Genomic DNA, 22,192 nt, shown 5'->3' with positions numbered 1-22,192 from the left:
TTCTAGATCTGACACTGAGTTAATATAATAATGTGTTGCTCCCTTTCTCCCCCAGGACACACCTGCTTCCCCTCCTCTCCTTATTTATAGCCTCATGTAAATTAAGGGGTTGTTTTATCTCCTCTCAGAACTGTGTGGGGGGAGGGGGTGGTGGGGGGGTCTGCAGGTGACCAGAGGAGTGGACTGAAACTGAAAATGTTTCCCAAATGGCACTATATTCCCTTTATAGTGCACTACTTTTGACAAAGGCCCATTAGGTTCTGGTCAACAGTAGTGCACTATAAGGGGAATAGGGAGACATCCTAAGTACCTCGTCATTATGTTGGTCTTGTGTAGAACTAGTATAGGATAATAAACTACAGACATGGTTTGATGGAGGTAGGAGATTAGATACCTCATCATTGTGTTGGTCTTGTGCAGAACTAGTGTAGGATATTAAACTACAGACATGGTTTGATGGAGGTAGGAGATTAGATACCTCATCATTATGTTGGTCCTGTGCAGAACTAGTATAGGATATTAAACTACAGACATGGTTTGATGGAGGTAGGAGATTAGATACCTCATCATTATGTTGGTCTTGTGCAGAACTAGTATAGGATATTAAACTACAGATATGATTGATGGAGGTAGAATATGAGTCAGTGAAGAAGACAGGATCTCATGTAGAACAATGATCATACTAGTCTCTCATATATTCTGGTTACTTTGATCATTCAGAAAAATTACAGTGAAAAATAATAATAACAATCAACAATGAGAGTAGCTGGTGGTAGGTTGATTGCAGAGGCCCCTCCCTCTAGTTATCCGTGGCTTGGTGATTGGTTAACTCTAGAGAACCCTCCCCCTGATCCTCCCTGTCTGTCTCCTTATAGGTGGGTCCTGCAGCCTCTCCTCTCCTCACACTCCAACCCTGCTCATCTCTCAGCTGGACAGTAAGGGCCATTCACACCACACACTGACAACATGCTGGGGACACTCTGCACTCTCATCACTGCTCTAACATGTAAGGAATTTACTATATGTTCAACATGAATCAAAGAAAGCCATTAGAAGTTGTTAATTCATGTTTGATTAAATGTCTTAAATTGTATTTCATTCCCACAGATGTCAGTTGCCAGAAAGCAGTGACACAGACACCTTCAGTACTGACTGTCAGTACAAAGGGGACTGCTACTTTTCACTGTGACATTACCAAATATGAAGGTTATTATGTAATCTGGTATAAACAGGTTCCAGGAGGAGCTCCTCAGTATGTGTTAAGGTTTCACCGTTCTGATGGCTCTCCTGATGAATATGGATCTGGTTTCTCCTCTGATCGTTTCACATCTAAAGCCAAGTCTGATAAGGATTATCAGTTTATAATCAGTAATGTGGAGGAGGCAGACTCAGCAGTGTATTACTGTCAGACATGGGACAACTCTGTTAAAGTGCACGTATCACAGTGATATACACCATGACAAAAACCTCCTCACCAAATACACTCACTTCTGCTTTCAGATGTTCTGAATATAGACACTAACTGAATGTCAAGTCATCCTGAACCAGTGTGTCTGCAGGAGGAGAACATTCCATGCTTGTGTTTACACAAAACCCTTCACACATTTAGTAGAATGTTGTCATTAACAATTACACCTAGTTGTCACAAAGCACGAATGATAAAGTGATATTCCAGAAGGTTCAGTCCTAACAGAAGACTCCATGTATCAGATAACCTCCATGATAGTCAGTCCCCTGGTTTACAGTAGAGACATATTACATCAACAGGCATTTAGTGATGTACTGTTAGTTCAGAACCCCACCATCAGGTCCAGATATTATTATCATTATGTTATTATTATACATATTATGACATGCTAATTTTAAGGAAACTTACCAACATAACTTACCAACAACAAACTTACCAACACAACTTACCAACAACAAACTTACCAACACAACTTACCAACAACAAACTTACCAACACAACTTACCAACATAACTTACCAACATAACTTACCAACAACAAACTTACCAACACAACTTACCAACATAACTTACCAACATAACTTACCAACAACAAACTTACCAACACAACTTACCAACATAACTTACCAACATAACTTACCAACATAACTCACATGAAACTAAATACTGCTCTTTTCAGTGTAACCAAATTGATCCCATATGGTTTTTGTTGGTCCAATATTAAATATATAGATATTTTGAGAGTTGAGTAGTTACAGTAATTTAAATTGATCAGAAGTCCATCCTCTCAGAAGCTGATAGGCTGAGATATAGAGACCCCTCCCTATGTTCCTCCCTGTCTGTCTCCTTATAGGTGGGTCCTGCAGCCTCTCCTCTCCTCACACTCCAACCCTGCTCATCTCTCAGCTGGACAGTAAGGGCCGTTGACACCATACACTGACAACATGCTGGGGACACTCTGCACTCTCATCACTGCTCTAACATGTAAGGAGTCTGACTTCCTGGATGTTTTACTTCCTGGTTTATTAATAATGAGTCTGTATGTTTCTCTTTACTACATGTCATCTTCTTATTTCCCAGGTGTCAGTGGTGTGACTGTGGTGACACAGAAGCCTCCTGTTGTGACAGTGAGGAAAGGAGAGACGGCCACTATGGACTGTAACCTGGGGACAGTTGATAATATTACTGGTTGGTATTAACAGGTTCCAGGAGGAGTCCCTCAGTATGTGTTAATGTGGTACCACACTGGTTGGAGATCTGTAGAATATGGTTCTGGTTTCTCCTCTCCTAAATTCACATCTAATCATCAGTCTAAATCAGATTTTTTTTTTTATTATTAACAATGTGGAGGAGACAAACTCATCAGTGTATTACTGTCAGACTCAAAATGACTCTCCTATCACAGTCATATACACTATGACAAAAACCTCCTCCCCAAATACACTCACTTCTGCTTCATGCGTGGCAGAGGGGTGAACTCTAAGAAACATCAGTTGATCAGTGATTATTATAACATTATATACAAGACACAATGGGAGATCTGGAAATGGAGGAACCATCCATTACCACATGTCAAAAAGATTATAAGAAGACATTGTCTGAAAGGAAACTGATTTTGTCTCTCTTGTTGTGATCATCATCATCATATCATCATCATCATCACCACCATCAGGTCAATACTGCATCATATGGATAGAGCTTTAACAGATGGATTCAAAAGGACCAGACACAAACAGCAGAATATGATGCTTTACTATATACTGTTACTTCACAGAGAGGAATTGTTATGCACTTGAGTGAGGACCCAAAAGCGGTTTAACAAAAACAGAGTCTTTTAATGTAAACACAGGGAAGACATAGATCCTCTTCAGATGTAGATAATGGAAAATAGACAACCCACAGAGAGGGCGACAAATGAAACAAAAAGTCCTTCTGATAATTACAAAATAGTCCCCTTCTTAGCAGCAGAGGAGAATAGCTGGGTTAGCGGCGACAGGCTGCAGGTCTCTCTGGGTAGGCGCGGGTCGTAGAGGAAAAGTGGTACCTGATCTCACGTAGCATCAGATGAACTGGACACAGTACAAACGACAAGACAGTTAGCTGAGTACAGGATGCACTTGCCAGGCGGATTCCGACAGGACGGGACAGGACAAGGGTGAAGCAAACGAGACGATAGTTTGTTTCTGGCATGAGAAACTCAAACGAGAATCTGACAAAGAAAGAAGCAGGAACAGAGAGAGAAATAGAGACCTAATCAGAGGGAAAAAGGGAACAGGTGGGAAAAGGGTGAACGAGGTAGTTAGAGGAGATGAGGAACAGCTGGAGGAGGAGAGAAAGAGAAGGTAACCTAATACGACCAGCAGAGGGAGACAGAGTGAAGAGAAAGAACAGGAACAAGACATAACATGACAAGACATGACAGTACCCCCCACTCAACGAGCGCCCCCTGGCGCACTCGAGGAGGAAACCTGGCGGCAACGGAGGAAATCATCGATCAGCGAACGGTCCAGCACGTCCCGAGAGGGAACCCAACTCCTTTCCTCAGGACCGTACCCCTCCCAATCCACTAGGAACTGATGACCACGGCCCCGAGGACGCATGTCCAAAATCTTACGGACCCTGTAGATAGGTGCGCCCTCGACAAGGATGGGGAGGGGGGGGGGGGACGAGCGGGGGCGCGAAGAACGGGCTTAACACAAGAGACATGGATGACCGGGTGGACGCGACGAAGATATCGCGGGAGAAGAAGTCGCACCGCGACAGGATTAATGATCTGAGAAATACGGAACGGACCAATGAACCGCGGGGTCAACTTGCGAGAAGCTGTCTTAAGGGGAAGGTTTTGAGTGGAGAGCCATACTCTCTGACCGCGACAATATCTAGGACTCTTAGTTCTACGTTTATTAGCGGCTCTCACAGTATGCGCCCTATAACGGCAAAGTGCAGACCTGACCCCCTTCCAGGTGCGCTCACAACGTTGGACAAAAGCCTGAGCGGAGGGGACGCAGGACTCGGCGAGCTGAGACGAGAACAGCGGAGGTTGGTACCCGAGGCTACTCTGAAAAGGAGATAGACCGGTCGCAGACGAAGGAAGCGAGTTGTGGGCGTATTCTGCCCAGGGGAGCTGTTCTGACCAAGACGCAGGGTTACGAAAAGAAAGGCTGCGTAAGATGCGACCAACAGTCTGATTGGCCCGTTCGGCTTGACCGTTAGACTGAGGGTGGAAGCCGGACGAGAGACTGACGGAAGCCCCAATCAAACGGCAAAACTCCCTCCAAAATTGAGACGTGAACTGCGGGCCCCTGTCCGAAACGACGTCTGACGGAAGGCCATGAATCCTGAAAACATTCTCGATGATGATTTGTGCCGTTTCTTTAGCAGAAGGGAGCTTAGCGAGGGGAATAAAATGAGCCGCCTTAGAGAACCTATCGACAACCGTAAGAATAACTGTCTTCCCCGCTGACGAAGGCAGTCCGGTGATAAAATCTAAGGCGATGTGAGACCACGGTCGAGAGGGAATGGGAAGCGGTCTGAGACAGCCGGCAGGAGGGGAGTTCCCGGACTTAGTCTGCGCGCAGACCGAACAAGCAGCCACGAAACGACGCGTGTCACGTTCCCGAGTGGGCCACCAAAAAACGCTGACGAATGGAAGCAAGCGTACCCCGAACGCCGGTGGCCGGCTAACTTGGCAGAGTGAGCCCACTGAAGAACGGCCAGACGAGTAGGAACGGGAACGAAAAGAAGGTTCCTAGGGCAAGCGCGCGGCGACGGAGTGTGAGTGAGTGCTCGCTTTACCTGCCTCTCAATTCCCCAGACAGTCACCCCGACAACACGCCCCTCAGGGAGAATCCCCTCGGGGTCGGTGGAGACTACTGAAGAACTGAAGAGACGAGATAAAGCATCAGGCTTGGTGTTCTTAGAGCCCGGACGATAAGAAATTACGAACTCGAAACGAGCGAAAAACAGAGCCCAACGAGCCTGACGCGCATTAAGTCGTTTGGCAGAACGGATGTACTCAAGGTTCCTATGGTCAGTCCAAATGACAAAAGGAACGGTCGCCCCCTCCAACCACTGTCGCCATTCACCTAGGGGTAAGCGGATGGCGAGCAGTTCGCGGTTTCCCACATCATAGTTACGTTCCGACGGCGACAGGCGATGAGAAAAATACGCGCAAGGGTGGACCTTGTTGTCAGAGAGGGAGCGCTGAGAAAGAATGGCTCCCACGCCCACCTCTGACGCGTCAACCTCGACAACGAACTGTCTAGAGATGTCAGGTGTAACAAGGATAGGTGCGGATGTAAAACGATTCTTGAGAAGATCAAAAGCTCCCTGGGCGGAAACGGACCACTTAAAGCACGTCTTGACAGAAGTAAGGGCTGTGAGTGGAGCTGCCACCTGACCGAAATTACAGATGAAACGACGATAGAAATTCGCGAAGCCGAGAAAGCGCTGCAGCTCAACGCGTGATTTAGGAACGGGCCAATTATTGACAGCTTGGACCTTAGCGGGATCCATCTTAATGCCTTCAGCGGAAATAACAGAACCGAGAAATGTGACGGAGGAGGCATGAAAAGGGCACTTCTCAGCCTTCACATAAAGACAATTCTCTAAAAGGCGCTGGAGGACGCGTCGAACGTGCTGAACATGAATCTGGAGTGACGGTGAAAAAATCAGGATATCGTCAATGTAAACGAAAACAAAGATGTTCAGCATGTCTCTCAGGACGTCATTTACTAATGCCTGAAAGACAGCTGGAGCGTTTACGAGGCCGAAAGGAAGAACCCGGTATTCAAAGTGCCCTAACGGAGTGTTAAACGCCGTTTTCCACTCGTCCCCCTCCCTGATGCGCACGAGATGGTAAGCGTTACGAAGGTCCAACTTAGTGAAAAACCTGGCTCCCTGCAGGATCTCGAAGGCTGAAGACATAAGAGGGAGCGGATAACGATTCTTAACTGTTATGTCATTCAGCCCTCAATAATCTATGCAGGGGCGCAGGGACCCGTCCTTCTTCTGAACAAAAAAAACCCCCGCTCCGGCGGGAGAGGAGGAGGGGACTATGGTACCGGCGTCGAGAGCTACAGACAAATAATATTTGAGAGCCTTACGTTCGGGAGCCGACAGAGAGTATAGTCTACCCCGGGGGGAGTGGTTCCCGGAAGGAGATCAATACTACTATCATACGACCGGTGCGGAGGAAGAGAGGTGGCCCTGGACCGACTGAACACCGTGCGCAGATCGTGATACTCCTCCGGCACCCCCGTCAAATCACCAGGCTCCTCATGTGAAGAAGAGACAGAGGAAACAGGAGGGATAGCAGACATTAAACATTTCACATGACAAGAGACGTTCCAGGAGAGGATAGAATTACTAGACCAATTAATAGAAGGATTATGACGAACTAGCCAGGGATGGCCCAAAACAACAGGTGTAAAAGGTGAACGAAAAATTAAAAAATAAATGGTTTCGCTATGATTACCAGAGACAGTGAGGGTTAAAGGTAGCGTTTCACGCTGAATCCTGGGGAGAGAACTACCATCCAAAGCGAACAAGGCCGTGGGATCCCTTAACTGTCTGAGAGGAATGTCATGTTCCCGAGCCCAGGTCTCGTCCATAAAACAGCCCTCCGCCCCAGAGTCTATCAAGGCACTGCAGGAAGCTGCCGAACCGGTCCAGCGGAGATGGACCAAAAAGGTAGTGCAGGATCTTGAAGGAGAGACCAGAGTTGTAGCGCTCACCAGTAGCCCTCCTCTTACTGATGAGCTCTGGCTTTTACTGGGCATGAAGTGACAAAATGACCAGCGGAACCGCAATAGAGACAGAGGCGGTTGGTGATTCTCCGTTCCTTCTCCTTAGCCGAGATGCGGATACCCCCCAGCTGCATAGGCTCAGAACCCGAGCCGGCGGAGGAAGATGGTAGTGATGCGGAGAGGGGGGCAACGGAGAACGCAAGCTCCTTTCCACGAGCTCGGCGACGAAGATCAAACCGTCGCTCTATGCGAATAGCGAGTTCAATCAAGGAATCCACGCTGGAAGGAACCTCCCGGGAGAGAATCTCATCCTTAACCTCCGCGCGGAGACCCTCCAGAAAACGGGCGAGCAACGCCGGCTCGTTCCAGTCACTGGAGGCAGCAAGAGTGCGAAACTCAATAGAGTAATCTGTTATGGATCGATTACCTTGACATAGGGAAGACAGGGCCCTGGAAGCTTCCTCCCCAAAAACAGAACGGTCAAAAACCCGTATCATCTCCTCCTTAAAGTCCTGATACTGGTTAGTACACTCAGCCCTCGCCTCCCAGATTGCCGTGCCCCACTCACGAGCCCGTCCAGTAAGGAGAGATATGACGTAGGCGATACGAGCTGTGCTCCTGGAGTAAGTGTTGGGCTGGAGAGAAAACACAACATCACACTGAGTGAGGAACGAGCGGCATTCAGTGGGCTCCCCAGAGTAACACGGCGGGTTATTGATTCTGGGCTCCGGAGATTCGGAAGCCCTGGAAGTGGCCGGTGGATCGAGGCGGAGATGGTGAATCTGTCTTGTGAGGTCAGAGACTTGGGCGGCCAGGGTCTCAACGGCATGTCGAGCAGCAGACAATTCCTCCTCGTGTCTGCCTAGCATCGCTCCCTGGATCTCGACGGCTGAGTGGAAAGGATCCGGAGTCGCTGGGTCCATCTTGGTCAGATTCTTCTGTTATGCACTTGAGTGAGGACCCAAAAGCGGTTTAACAAAAACAGAGTCTTTTAATGTAAACACAGGGAAGACATAGATCCTCTTCAGATGTAGATAATGGAAAAATAGACGACCCGCAGAGAGGGCGACAAATGAAACGAAAAGTCCTTCTGATAATTACAAGAGTCCCCTTCTTAGCAGCAGAGGAGAATAGCTGGGTTAGCGGCGACAGGCTGCAGGTCTCTCTGGGTAGGCGCGGGTCGTAGAGGAAAAGTGGTACCTGATCTCACGTAGCATCAGATGAACTGGACACAGTACAAACGACAAGACAGTTAGCTGAGTACAGGATGCACTTGCCAGGCGGATTCCGACAGGACGGGACAGGACAAGGGTGAAGCAAACGAGACGATAGTTTGTTTCTGGCATGAGAAACTCAAACGAGAATCTGACAAAGAAAGAAGCAGGAACAGAGAGAGAAATAGAGACCTAATCAGAGGGAAAAAGGGAACAGGTGGGAAAAGGGTGAACGAGGTAGTTAGAGGAGATGAGGAACAGCTGGAGGAGGAGAGAAAAAGAAGGTAACCTAATACGACCAGCAGAGGGAGACAGAGTGAAGAGAAAGAACAGGAACAAGACATAATATGACAAGACATGACAGGAACTCTAGAAAAGCCTGAGATGTTTGTAGAGAGAGTGAAGCTCTGTCTGAATGGGATGTTTCAGTTCCTGTCCTCTCAGTAGAGAGAGTGAAGCTCTGTCTGGATGGGATGTTTCAGTTCCTGTCCTCCCAGTAGAGAGAGTGAAGCTCTGTCTGAATGGGATGTTTCAGTTCCTGTCCTCTCAGTAGAGAGAGTGAAGCTCTGTCTGGATGGGATGTTTCAGTTCCTGTCCTCTCAGTAGAGAGAGTGAGGCTCTGTCTGAATGGGATGTTTCAGTTCCTGTCCTCTCAGTAGAGAGAGTGAAGCTCTGTCTGAATGGGATGTTTCAGTACCTGTCCTCTCAGTAGAGAGAGTGAAGCTCTGTCTGAATGGGATGTTTCAGTACATGTCCTCTCAGTAGAGAGTGAAGCTCTGTCTGGATGGGATGTTTCAGTTCCTGTCCTCCCAGTAGAGAGAGTGAGGCTCTTCCTGAATGTGATGTTTCAGTTCTTGTCCTCTCAGTAGAGAGAGTGAAGCTCTGTCTGAATGGGGATGGTTCAGTTCCTGTCCTCTCAGTAGAGAGAGTGAAGCTCTGTCTGAATGGGATGGTTCAGTTCCTGTCCTCTCAGTAGTGAGAGGGAAGCCCTGTCTGAATGGGATGTTTCAGTTGCTGCCCTCTCAGTAGAGAGAGTGAAGCTCTGTCTAAATGGGATGTTTCAGTTACTGTCCTCTCAGTAGTGAGAGTGAAGCTCTGTCTGAATGGGATGTTTCAGTTCCGTCTCCTCAGTAGTGAACGTGAGGAGGTTTTTGTACGGCCGTGTATACACACTGAATCACCGTGGTACGTACATACCTCAAACAGAAGCCATGGATTTCAGGCAACATTCGCACTGAGCTAAAGGGTAGAGCTGCCGCTTTCAAGGTGCGGGACTCTAATAAGCTTACAAGAAATCCCGCTATGCCGTCAACCATCAAACAGGCAAAGCGTCAATACAGGACTAAGATTGAATCATACTACTCTGGCTTCGACGCTCGTCTTATGTGGCAGGGCTTGCAAACTATCACAGACTACAAAGGGAAGCAAAGGGAGGCAAGCCATACGACTCCTGAACAGGTAACCAAATGGTTACCCGGACTATTTGCATTGTGTCCCACCACCTGCCAACCCCTCTTTTACGCTGCTCCTACTCTCTGTTAATCTCATAAGCATAGTCACTTTAACTATATATTCATGTACATACTACCTCAATAAGCCTGACTAACAGGTGTCTGTATATAACCTTGCTACTCTTTTTTCAAATGCCTTTTTACTGTTGTTTTATTTCTTTACTTACCTACACACACACACACACACACACACACACACACACACACACATACAGTGCCTTGCGAAAGTATTCGGCCCCCTTGAACTTTGCGACCTTTTGCCACATTTCAGGCTTCAAACATAAAGATATAAAACTGTATTTTTTTGTGAAGAATCAACAACAAGTGGGACACAATCATGAAGTGGAACGACATTTATTGGATATTTCAAACTTTTTTAACAAATCAAAAACTGAAAAATTGGGCGTGCAAAATTATTCAGCCCCCTTAAGTTAATACTTTGTAGCGCCACCTTTTGCTGCGATTACAGCTGTAAGTCGCTTGGGGTATGTCTCTATCAGTTTTGCACATCGAGAGACTGACATTTTTTCCCATTCCTCCTTGCAAAACAGCTCGAGGTTGGATGGAGAGCATTTGTGAACAGCAGTTTTCAGTTCTTTCCACAGATTCTCGATTGGATTCAGGTCTGGACTTTGACTTGGCCATTCTAACACCTGGATATGTTTATTTTTGAACCATTCCATTGTAGATTTTGCTTTATGTTTTGGATCATTGTCTTGTTGGAAGACAAATCTCCGTCCCAGTCTCAGGTCTTTTGCAGACTCCATCAGGTTTTCTTCCAGAATGGTCCTGTATTTGGCTCCATCCATCTTCCCATCAATTTTAACCATCTTCCCTGTCCCTGCTGAAGAAAAGCAGGCCCAAACCATGATGCTGCCACCACCATGTTTGACAGTGGGGATGGTGTGTTCAGCTGTGTTGCTTTTACGCCAAACATAACGTCTTGCATTGTTGCCAAAAAGTTCAATTTTGGTTTCATCTGACCAGAGCACCTTCTTCCACATGTTTGGTGTGTCTCCCAGGTGGCTTGTGGCAAACTTTAAACAACACTTTTTATGGATATCTTTAAGAAATGGCTTTCTTCTTGCCACTCTTCCATAAAGGCCAGATTTGTGCAATAAACGACTGATTGTTGTCCTATGGACAGAGTCTCCCACCTCAGCTGTAGATCTCTGCAGTTCATCCAGAGTGATCATGGGCCTCTTGGCTGCATCTCTGATCAGTCTTCTCCTTGTATGAGCTGAAAGTTTAGAGGGACGGCCAGGTCTTGGTAGATTTGCATTGGTCTGATACTCCTTCCATTTCAATATTATCGCTTGCACAGTGCTCCTTGGGATGTTTAAAGCTTGGGAAATCTTTTTGTATCCAAATCCGGCTTTAAACTTCTTCACAACAGTATCTCGGACCTGCCTGGTGTGTTCCTTGTTCTTCATGATGCTCTCTGCGCTTTTGACGGACCTCTGAGACTATCACAGTGCAGGTGCATTTATACGGAGACTTGATTACACACAGGTGGATTGTATTTATCATCATTAGTCATTTAGGTCAATATTGGATCATTCAGAGATCCTCACTGAACTTCTGGAGAGAGTTTGCTGCACTGAAAGTAAAGGGGCTGAATAATTTTGCACGCCCAATTTTTCAGTTTTTGATTTGTTAAAAAAGTTTGAAATATCCAATAAATGTCGTTCCACTTCATGATTGTGTCCCACTTGTTGGTGATTCTTCACAAAAAAATACAGTTTTATATCTTTATGTTTGAAGCCTGAAATGTGGCAAAAGGTCGCAAAGTTCAAGGGGGCCGAATACTTTCGCAAGGCACTGTACCATTGGTTACCTGTTGTATTCGGCGCATGTGACAAATATACTTTGATTTGATTTGAAACTTTGATTTGATTCGGGACAAGGAACCTAGCTCATTGTAACTGGTGAGTTCCCTTTATTTGAACATTATATTTTTGTTTTCAAGGGTTTCTTGTAAAACATGCCCAGAGTAAACGACCTGCTACAAATCCATAAAAGCTGGAATATGCATATCATTCGTAGATTTGGATTGAAAACACTCTGAAGTTTCTAAAACTATTTGAATGATGTCTGTGAGTATAACAGAACTCATCAGGCAGGCAAAAACTTGAGAAAAAAATCCAACCAGGAAGTGAGAAATCTGAGGTTGGTCGATTTTCAACTCAGCTCCTATTGAAGATACAGTGGGATATTGGTAATGTTGCACTTCCTAAGGCTTCCACTAGATGTCAACAGTCGTTAGAACCTTGTCTGATGCCTCTACTGTTTAGTGGGGCCGAAGGAGAGAGGATTGAGTCAGGTCTGTCATGACCTGAACATGCTCTGACCATGCGCGTTCACGTGAGAGCGAGCTCTGTTCCATCGCAATTCTGAAGACACAGGAATACTCCAGTTGGAACATTATTGAAGAATTATGTTAAAAACATCCAAAAGATTGATTTAGTACTTCGTTTGTCATGTTTTTACGGACTGTAATATAACTTTTTAAACTTTTTGTCCGTACTTTCCGCTGCAGTTTGGAAAGTGTACTGAACGCTAGAACAACAAGGAGGAATTTGGACATAAATGATGGACATTATCGAACAAAACAAACATTTATTGTGGAACTGGGATTCCTGGGAGTGCATTATGATGAAGATCATCAAAGGTAAGTGAATGTTTATATTGTTACTTCTGACTTCTGTTGACTGCATAATATGGCGGCTATATTTGTGCTTTGATTGGGCTCTTAGCGCCGACTCAGATTATTGCATGGTTTGCTTTTTCCGTAAAGCTTTTTAGAAATCTGACACAGCGGTTGCATTAAGGAGAAGTGCATCTAAAATTCCATGCATAACTGTTGTATCTTTTAGCAATGTTTATTATGAGTATTCCTGTAAATTGATGTGGCTCTCTGCAAAATCAAAGGATGTTTTGTCACTTCTGAACGTGAGGCGTCAAAGTAAACACAGATTTTTGGATATAAATATGAACTTTACCGAACAAGACATACAGGTATTGTGTAACATGAAGTCCTATGAGTGTCATCTGATGAAGATCATCAAAGGTTAGTGATTCATTTTATCTATATTTCTGCTTTTTGTGAATCCTCTCTTTGGCTGGAAAAATGGCTGTGTTATTCTGAGAATAGGCACTCACCTAACATAATCGTTTGGTTTGCTTTCATCGTAAAGCTTTTTTGAAATCGTACACTGTGGCTGGATTTACAACAAGTGTATCTTTTTATGTTTGAGGAATTTTAATTATGGGATTTCTGTTGTTTTGAATTTGGCGCCCTGCACTTTCACTGGCTGTTGAAGAGGTGGTACGCTAACATCTCACGTACCCTAGAGAGGTTCAACTTTTAAAATGTATTGCACTATTTGACCATGTAGGTTACTGCTGTCACTTGACAACACTACTCATTTATAATGTCTCAAACAATAATAATCTATTTAGTCAGTGGTGGAATTTAATTTGAAGTCTACATAAAGTTGTATAAACCTTTAACTTCTTCGGGATAGGGGGCAGCATTTCGGGATAGGGGGCAGCATCATATTTAGGCAGCCTTTTCCCACTGGGTTTTTTGTGGGATCTTGTTTTTGTGTAGCTGCCTGTGAGCAGCCCAGAACGTCACGTTTTGTTGTTCTTCTTTATTGTTTTTGGTGAGTTTCATATTTATTAAACATGTGGAACTCTAAGTACGCTGCGCCTTGGTCCGTTTATTCCAGCGATCGTGACAGAAGATCCCACCACCCCAGGACCAAGCACCGTGCCCAGAAGGAGCAGAATCCTTGACGTGGGAGGATATACTGGACGGGAAGGGATCCTGGACTTGGGAGGAAATCCTGGCCGGAAAGGATCACCTACATGGGAGCAGACGGAAGCAGCGAGGGAGCAACAACAACGCCACCTGGGGTTCGCGGCCACGACGGAAGCACAAGAGGCAGCCTCCAAAAAATGTTTTTTTTGGGGGGGCCACACGGGGTGGTTGGCGGAGCCAAGGTGGGAACCAGAACCAGCTCCCTGTACTCACCGTGTGGAGTAGGTCACCGTTCAGGTGCCATGTTTTCTGGCTCTAAGCACCGTGTCTCCAGTGTTCCTCCTCAGCCCGGTGCGTTCTGTGCCAGAACCCCACACTTGTTGTGCTAAAGTGGGTATCTGTCCAGGACGGTTGTGCCAGCTCAGCGCTCCTGGTCTCCAGTACGCAATCCAGGGTCCAGCATATCATGCGCCAGCTCTACGCACTGTGTCCCCAGTGCGCCTTCACAGTCCAGTGTGTCCTGTGCCAGCTCCCCGCACTTGCCGTGCGAAGGTGGTCATTTGTCCAGGACAGCTCTACGCTCCAGACCTCCGGAGCACCTCCACGGTCCAGTATATCCTGTGCCGGCTCCATTCTTCAGGCCTCCTGTGCGTCTCTCCAGCCCGGTACGTCCTGTGATAGCTCCACGCACCAGGCCTCCAGCGACGGTCGGCAGTCTATAGCCTCCAGGCGACGGTCTGCAGCCCGAAGCCTCCAGTGATGATCCATGGCCCAAAGCCTCCGGTGATGTTCCATGGCCCGAAGCCTCCAGTGATGATCCAAGGCCCGAAGCCTCCAGTGATGATCCACGGCACGGAGCCTCCAGTGATGATCCATGAACCGTAAGCCTCCAGTGATATTCCATGGCCCGAAGCCTCCAGTGATGATCCAAGGCCCGAAGCCTCCAGTGATGATCCATGGCCCGGAGCCTCCAGTTAAGATCCATGGCCCAAAGCCTCCAGTGATGATCCATGGCCCGGAGCCTCCAGTTAAGATCCATGGCCCAAAGCCTCCAGTGATGATCCATGGCCCAAAGCCTCCAGTGATGATCCATGGCCCGGAGCCTCCAGTTAAGATCCATGGCCCAAAGCCTCCAGTGATGATCCATGGCCCAAAGCCTCCAGTGATGATCCATGGCCCGGAGCCTCCAGTTAAGATCCATGGCCCAAAGCCTCCAGTGATGATCCATGGCCCGGAGCCTCCAGTGATGATCCATGGCGCGTAAGCCTCCAGTGATCATCCATGGCCCAAAGCCTCCAGAGACGATCCAAGGTCCGGAGCCTCCGGCGACGGTTCCCACTCTGGAGACTCCGGCGACGGTTCCCAGTCCGGAGTCTCCGGCGACAATCTACGGTCCGGTTCCTCCGGCGACAATCCACGGTCCGGTTCCTCCGGCGACAATCCAGTGTGAATCTGGAGAATTATTGTTGAAATTGAACCAAGACAGAGGAGCCCAGAATCCTTACCAGGTTAATTATCATAACAAGGATTCTGACCAACCAGAGATGACCTAACAGTTGACTGTAGCCTTACATTGAAGAGCCTGTTGTTATTATGATGGAAATGTAGGCAGAACTGTTCACAGCACTGAATGAGGTGGAATCTGGAAACTATTAAACCAAGATGGAGGAGGATGGAGGGATGTGGAACCAGGGACCCTTGGAGACACTGAGGAGGGAGAGAAAGTTACAGAATTTAGGCTGAGAGAAAGAGAAGCATCCAGGTATTTCGACTAAAACACTGGCCTCAATTTTAACTGAGGATGCAGGAATGACAGCTCAATGTTTAGAGAGTTAGAAGCTGTCATTATTACATTGTTTAAACTGTTCTCTAGTATTAACATTGGATGTTGGACTCAGTATCATTTCAGCATGAATGAGAACTATGACCTTGTAAGATTCAACTCAATATTAGGAAGGTGTTCTTAATGTTTTGTGCACTCAGTGTAGCGCGACATCTTGCTACGAGCTGGCAAGGTAAAAATCTGTCGTTCTACCCTCGAGCAAGGCAGTTAACCCACTGTTTCCCGGCTGCCGAAGACGTGGCTGTCGATTTAAGACAGCCCTCTGCATCTCTCTGATTCAGATGGGTTGGGTTAAATGTGGAAGACACATTTCAGTTGAATGCATTCAGTTGTACAACCGACTAGGTACCCCCCCCTTTCCCTTTCCAGTTTGCTACACATTCTGCATCAGTGATCAGAATAGAGGCTGCAGTTCTGTGATCGTCCACCAGAGGAGCATAGGACCACCAATAATGAGTCATGAGAGACCAACTTTACAGCAGGCACAGTTTGGGGCCAGTCAGACCACTGGTTTCAGTCCCACCTAGTCTCGACGGGCCATCATTCCATCCCACCCCAGAAAAACCTGGTGGTTTCATGTCTACTATCTCTAGTTATCAGAGTCATTCACCAGGGACGTGTTCTAGATCTGACACTGAGCTACAGGCAGAGATGTGTTGCTCCCTTTCTCCCCCAGGACACACCTGCTTCCCCTCCTCCCCTCCACCTTATTTATAGCTTCATGTAAATTAAGAGGTTATTTGGATATGTGGTATGTGTGTGGGGGGGAGGGGGGTGGGGGGGGGATTGAGTCCCAAATGGTCCTTTCCCTTTATAGCACACTAATTTTGACCATGGCACTACAAAGGACAAATGGGCTCTGGTCAAAAGTATTGCACTATAATGGCTTTCCCAGGCGCTAATGGCTTTGACAGCACCTGAATAAATAATCGTTCTACTGTACCTCTGACCTCTGTGGTGAATGATTAAATATAAACATAATGGATTATATAATGGAGGAGGGTAGAGGATATGTAGTGATTAATATAAACATCATGGATTATATAATGGAGGAGGGTAGAGGATATCTGGTGATTAATATAAACATCATGGATTATATAATGGAGGAGAGTAGAGGATATGTAGTGATTAATATCAACATCATGGATTATATAATGGAGGAGGGTAGAGGATATCTGGTGATTAATATAAACATCATGGATTATATAATGGAGGAGGGTAGAGGATATGTGGTGATTAATATTTACTGATTTCCTTACATGAACTGTAACTCAGCAAAATATTTGAAATTGTTGCATGTTGTGTTTGTATATTTGTTCAGGATAATATTTTTTTATTATAACTGGAAGTCTGTGAACCCCTAGATATGTCAATCAACAATAATAGACGCTGGTGATTGGTTACCTGCAGAGGACCGGCCCTCTGGTACTCCCTGGCTTGGTCATAGGTTACCTGCAGAGGCCCCTCCCTCTGGTCCTCCCTGTCTGTCTCCTTATAGGTGGGTCCTGCAGCCTCTTCTCTCCTCACACTCCAACCCTGCTCATCTCTCAGCAGGACAGTAAGGGCCGTTCACACCACACATTGACAACATGCTGGGGACACTCTGCACTCTCATCACTGCTCTAACATGTAAGGAGTCTGACTTCCTGGATGTTTTACTTCCTGGTTTATCAATAATGAGTCTGTATGTTTCTCTTTACTACATGTCATCTTATTTCCCAGGTGTCAGTGGTGTGACTGTGGTGACACAGAAGCCTCCTGTTGTGACGGTGAGGAAAGGAGAGACGGCCACTCTGGACTGTAACCTAGGGACTGTTGAGAATAGAGCTGCTCGTTGGTATAAACAGGTTCCAGGAGGAGTCCCTCAGTACGTGTTAATGTGGTACCACACTGGTTGGAGCTCTGTAAAATATGGTTCTGGTTTCTCCTCTCCTAAATTCACATCTAATCATCAGTCTGAATCAGATTATCGTTTGATTATTAACACTGTGGAGGAGACAGACTCAGCAGTGTATTACTGTCAGACTTGGGACAGCTCTGTTAAAGAGATCGTATCACAGTGATATACACCATGACAAAAACCTCCTCACCAAATACACTCACTTCTGCTTTCAGATGTTCTGAATATAGACACTAACTGAATGTCAAGTCATCCTGAACCAGTGTGTCTGCAGTAGGAGAACATTCCATGCTTGTGTTTTACACAAAACCCTTCACACATTTACTAGAATGTTGTCATTAACAATTACACCTAGTTGTCACAAAGCATGAATGATAAAGTGATATTCCAGAAGGTTCAGTCCTAACAGAAGACTCCATGTATCAGATAACCTCCATGATAGTCAGTCTGTAATAACAGTGAGCAGAGGAGAGACTGTTGATAATAGAGACGAACACTATGGACTGTAACCTGGGGACTGCTGATTATAGAGACGAACACTATGGACTGTAACCTGGAGACTGTTGATAATAGAGACGAACACTATGGACTGTAACCTGGGGACTGTTGATAATAGAGACAAACACTATGGACTGTAACCTGGGGACTGTTGATAATAGAGACGAACACTATGGACTGTAACCTGGGGACTGTTGATAATAGAGACGAACACTATGGACTGTAACCTGGGGACTGTTGATAATAGAGACGAACACTATGGACTGTAACCTGGAGACTGTTGATAATAGAGACGAACACTATGGACTGTAACCTGGGGACTGTTGATAATAGAGAAGGCCACTATGGACTGTAACCTGGGGACTGTTGATAATAGAGACGAACACTATGGACTGTAACCTGGGGACTGTTGATAATAGAGACGAACACTATGGACTGTAACCTGGGGACTGTTGATAATAGAGACGAACACTATGGACTGTAACCTGGAGACTGTTGATAATAGAGACGAACACTATGGACTGTAACCTGGGGACTGTTGATAATAGAGAAGGCCACTATGGACTGTAACCTGGGGACTGTTGATAATAGAGACGAACACTATGGACTGTAACCTGGGGACTGTTCAGGATAGTGCTGCTTGCTGGTATAAACAGGTTCCAGGAGGAATTCCTCAGTACGTATTAAGGTGGTACCACACTGTTTGGAGTTCTGTAGAATATGGTTCTGGTTTCTCCTCTCCTAAGTTCACATCTAATCATCAGTGTAAATCAGATTACTGTTTGATTATTAACAATGTGGAGGAGACAAACTCAACAGTGTATTATTGTAAGACCTGGGACAGCTCTGTTAAGGAATACGTATCACAGTGATATACACCATGACAAAATGTTTCTCCCCAAATACACTCACTTCTGATTCATGCGTGGCAGTGGGGTGAACTCTAAGAAACAGTAGTTGAAGTTGATCAGAGATTATTATAACAATATATACATGTCACAATGGGAGATCTGAATATAGAACTACCATCCATCCCTACATGTCAACAAGATTATAAGAAGACATTGTCTGAAAGGAAACTGATTTTGTCTCTCTTGTTGTGATCATCATCATCATCACCACCATCATCATCATATCATCATCATCAGGTCAATGCTGCATCATATGGATAGTGCTCTAACTGATGGATTCAAAAGGACCAGACACAAACAGCAGAATATGATGCTTTACTACTTTATACTGTTACTTCATAGAGAGGAACTCTAGAAAAGCCTGAGATGTTTGTAGAGAGAGTGAAGCTCTGTCTGGATGGGATGTTTCAGTTACTGTCCTCTCAGTAGAGAGAGTGAAGCTCTGTCTGAATGGGATGTTTCAGTTACTGTCCTCTCAGTAGAGAGAGTGAAGCTCTGTCTGAATGGGATGTTTCAGTTCCTGTCCTCTCAGTAGAGAGAGTGAAGCTCTGTCTGAATGGGATGTTTCAGTTACTGTCCTCTCAGTAGAGAGAGTGAAGCTCTGTCTGAATGGGATGTTTCAGTTCCTGTCCTCTCAGTAGAGAGAGTGAAGCTCTGTCTGAATGGGATGTTTCAGTTACTGTCCTCTCAGTAGAGAGAGTGAAGCTCTGTCTGAATGGGATGTTTCAGTTGCTGTCCTCTCAGTAGCTTGTGTGAAGCTCTGTCTTAATGGGATGTTTCAGTTTCTGTCCTCTCAGTAGAGAGAGTGAAGCCCTGTCTTAATGGGATGTTTCAGTTGCTGTCCTCTCAGTAGCTTGTGTGAAGCTCTGTCTTAATGGGATGTTTCAGTTTCTGTCCTCTCAGTAGAGAGAGTGAAGCCCTGTCTTAATGGGATGTTTCAGTTCCTGTCCTCTCAGTAGAGAGAGAGGAGGTTATTGTACGGCTGTGTAAACAAACTGAATCACTGTGGTATTCGGACAAGGAACCAAGCTCATTGTTACTGGTGAGTTCCCTTTATTTAACCTTATATTTTTGTATTCAAGGTTTTTTGTAATACGTAATAGTTAATAGAGTTACATATTGAACATTATATTCTTCTTTCATATTTATTTAGTATAAATAACCTACTTTGTGGACTGATTATCAAGAGTCATGAACACCATGTGACATCTTCATAGACTACAGTACATCTGTAGTTGTTGATTTCACATTTAAACTTAAAAAACATGATGGACTATTTGACCATGTAGGTTACTGCTGTCACTTGACAACAATACTCCTTTATAATGTCTCATACAATAATCATCTATTTACTCGGAGGTAGATTTGGATGTGAAGTCAACATAAAGTTGTATCAACCTTTAAGGTATTGGTCCCACGTTATATTAAATAATGATAAAACCATGTATATGGTAGTTACACATAATGTTGCTACATGATTCATTACATTGCAGGCTAGGACATTACAGTTGGTAACTCTGTTTCCTGGGCGACTAGTAGTAGGATATATGTTTGATTGTATCCCTCATTCAGCACATCTGACTACTTGATTATGTTTAAACTTAGAGATCTGAACTCATTATCCACTTGTACAGAAATCTGCTTCACCTCTGAAAAGTCACATATGGAGAGTTACTTAGAAAGTTTAAAACTAAGACCAGGTAGAAACAGAGATTTGTGAGTAACGTAACGATAGAATTACGTGGTTTTAGTGCCTTTTAATTTATGAGGCCAACATGTTAATTGTTTGTAGCCTTTGAGAAAACGTTGTATTTTTTATTCTACAGTATAATCACACAACCCCGTTTCATTCTACTAATTTATCAAATGATTTTGTGTAATATTTATTCTGCTCATTCCATTGGTCCAGACTCTACCCTCCTTCCGCCTGTCTTGACCATCCTCCCTCCGTCCAGCGATGAGTTGAAGTCCAGCAAAGTCACCCTGGTGTGTCTGGCCAGTCAGATGGCCATGGGCTACGCAGATGTCAGCTGGACAGCTGGAGGGAATCCGGTCACCGGCGGCATCGCTACGAGTGGCCCGGTGCCGCAAGCCGACAAGACGTTTCAACTCAGCAGCTGTCTGACCGTTGACACGTCAGAATGGAACCAGGACAAAGTGTTCTCGTGTAAAGTCACCGCGGGATCCAAGTTCGCTGAGAAAGACATCAAGAAGTCTGAATGCAGCACTGAGTAGCCTGAGATCCATTGTAATGTCTATTTGATTTTCTACATCACTTTTCAAGTTATTGTTAATTCATTACAAGTTTCACCTGCATATTTACATTATGTTCCATAAAAGATAAATAGCTAATCATACTGATATCATAGGCTATATGATAAGTAGACTTGTTATATTTGAAATGGGTTGTTTTGCAGATGATTAATAGAGGAATAGTTAGAGCTTTGCTGTATTGTGGATATTCAATAAAGAACATTCTAAAGAACAAGTGTTTGTATTAGAGCATGTTGATGAACATCAGTGTTAGCAGCTCTACATGAGGGGGAGTTTAACTGATCTCAAATAGAGCATTCTGCTCTCTGACTTTAGTCCAGATCCAGAAATAGTTGATCTAGATATCCAGGATGTAGGGCAGGTTTACTGTAATGTTAATGAATAACCAGAGATGGACCACAAGTTTAGTTTATATTAAAACTTCACATTATTGAGAACCTTTCATTAGTGTGATATGATTGTATTATAAGAACAGTCTGAAAGTACCTATTTAATAATCTTCCATATCTATTTAAAATAGTTAATTTGAAAAGGAAACTCGATTATTTCCTAGGCAATATTTGCTTGTACTTTTCACTGTATGAAGAATTTAAACAACAGTACAGCAGCATGATAAATTCAAAATATTCATAGTTTATATTCAATAGTGTTATAAACCTACGTCTTACTATAATGTACGTTAACATTTGACTCATGACTCTTTTCTCTCCGTACATCTTTGCCAGCAGGGGGAAAGAGAAGAGTTAAAATATTATAATATGCTTTTACCTTGTGGCTCAAACTGTTGTATTTCATTATAGTTGTATTTCATTGTAATAATTACCAGAATAAATCCATCACGCAGTTTCAAATCAATCACAAATGATAACGTTATTGAAAGTTAGTGTACAATATCTGTGTTGTCAGTACAAATCTCTCCTCAGTTCTGTGTTGGTCTGGTTCAGAGGGGAGTGTAGTGATGTAGTTGAGACTAAATCAGTCTAACTAAGGTTTAGGGACCCTCCTTCCTCAGAGAGGAGTGTAGTGATGTCGTTGAGACTAAATAAGTCTAACTAAGGTTT

General features: G+C 44.9%; 1 protein-coding gene across 2 annotated transcripts; it reads left to right on the top strand.

Moving 5' to 3' along the window:
- Nucleotides 1-880: 880 nt before the first annotated feature.
- LOC149978999 (immunoglobulin lambda-1 light chain-like) lies at nucleotides 881-21,345 on the top strand. 2 transcript variants are annotated; one of them, XM_090197517.1, is made up of 4 exons: nucleotides 881-1,006; nucleotides 1,108-1,440; nucleotides 19,870-19,899; nucleotides 20,767-21,345. In XM_090197517.1, exons 1-4 carry the CDS (start codon nucleotides 967-969, stop codon nucleotides 21,090-21,092), a joined length of 729 nt encoding a protein of 242 aa, XP_090053643.1. In that variant the 5' UTR covers nucleotides 881-966; the 3' UTR covers nucleotides 21,093-21,345. The 2 variants fall into 2 exon arrangements, with proteins under 2 accessions (XP_090053643.1, XP_090053642.1); XM_090197516.1 differs by lacking the exons at nucleotides 881-1,006; nucleotides 1,108-1,440 and adding exons at nucleotides 17,052-17,177; nucleotides 17,271-17,603.
- Nucleotides 21,346-22,192: the final 847 nt, after the last annotated feature.

Source organism: Oncorhynchus mykiss, chromosome 13 (assembly GCF_057628025.1).
Source record: "Oncorhynchus mykiss isolate SJ-2025 chromosome 13, ASM5762802v1, whole genome shotgun sequence".
Classification (NCBI taxonomy): Eukaryota; Metazoa; Chordata; class Actinopteri; order Salmoniformes; family Salmonidae; genus Oncorhynchus; species Oncorhynchus mykiss.
The sequence above is the reverse complement of the archived record's forward strand: the minus strand, read 5'-3'. Positions and strand labels throughout refer to the sequence as shown.

Coding starts and splice junctions, on each gene's coding strand:
- LOC149978999 (XM_090197517.1), top strand. CDS start 967: ATGCTGGGGACACTCTGCACTCTCATCACTGCTCTAACAT. Junction 1,007..1,107: donor TCTCATCACTGCTCTAACAT/GTAAGGAATTTA, acceptor TCATTCCCACAG/ATGTCAGTTGCCAGAAAGCA. Junction 19,900..20,766: donor AACCAAGCTCATTGTTACTG/GTGAGTTCCCTT, acceptor CCATTGGTCCAG/ACTCTACCCTCCTTCCGCCT.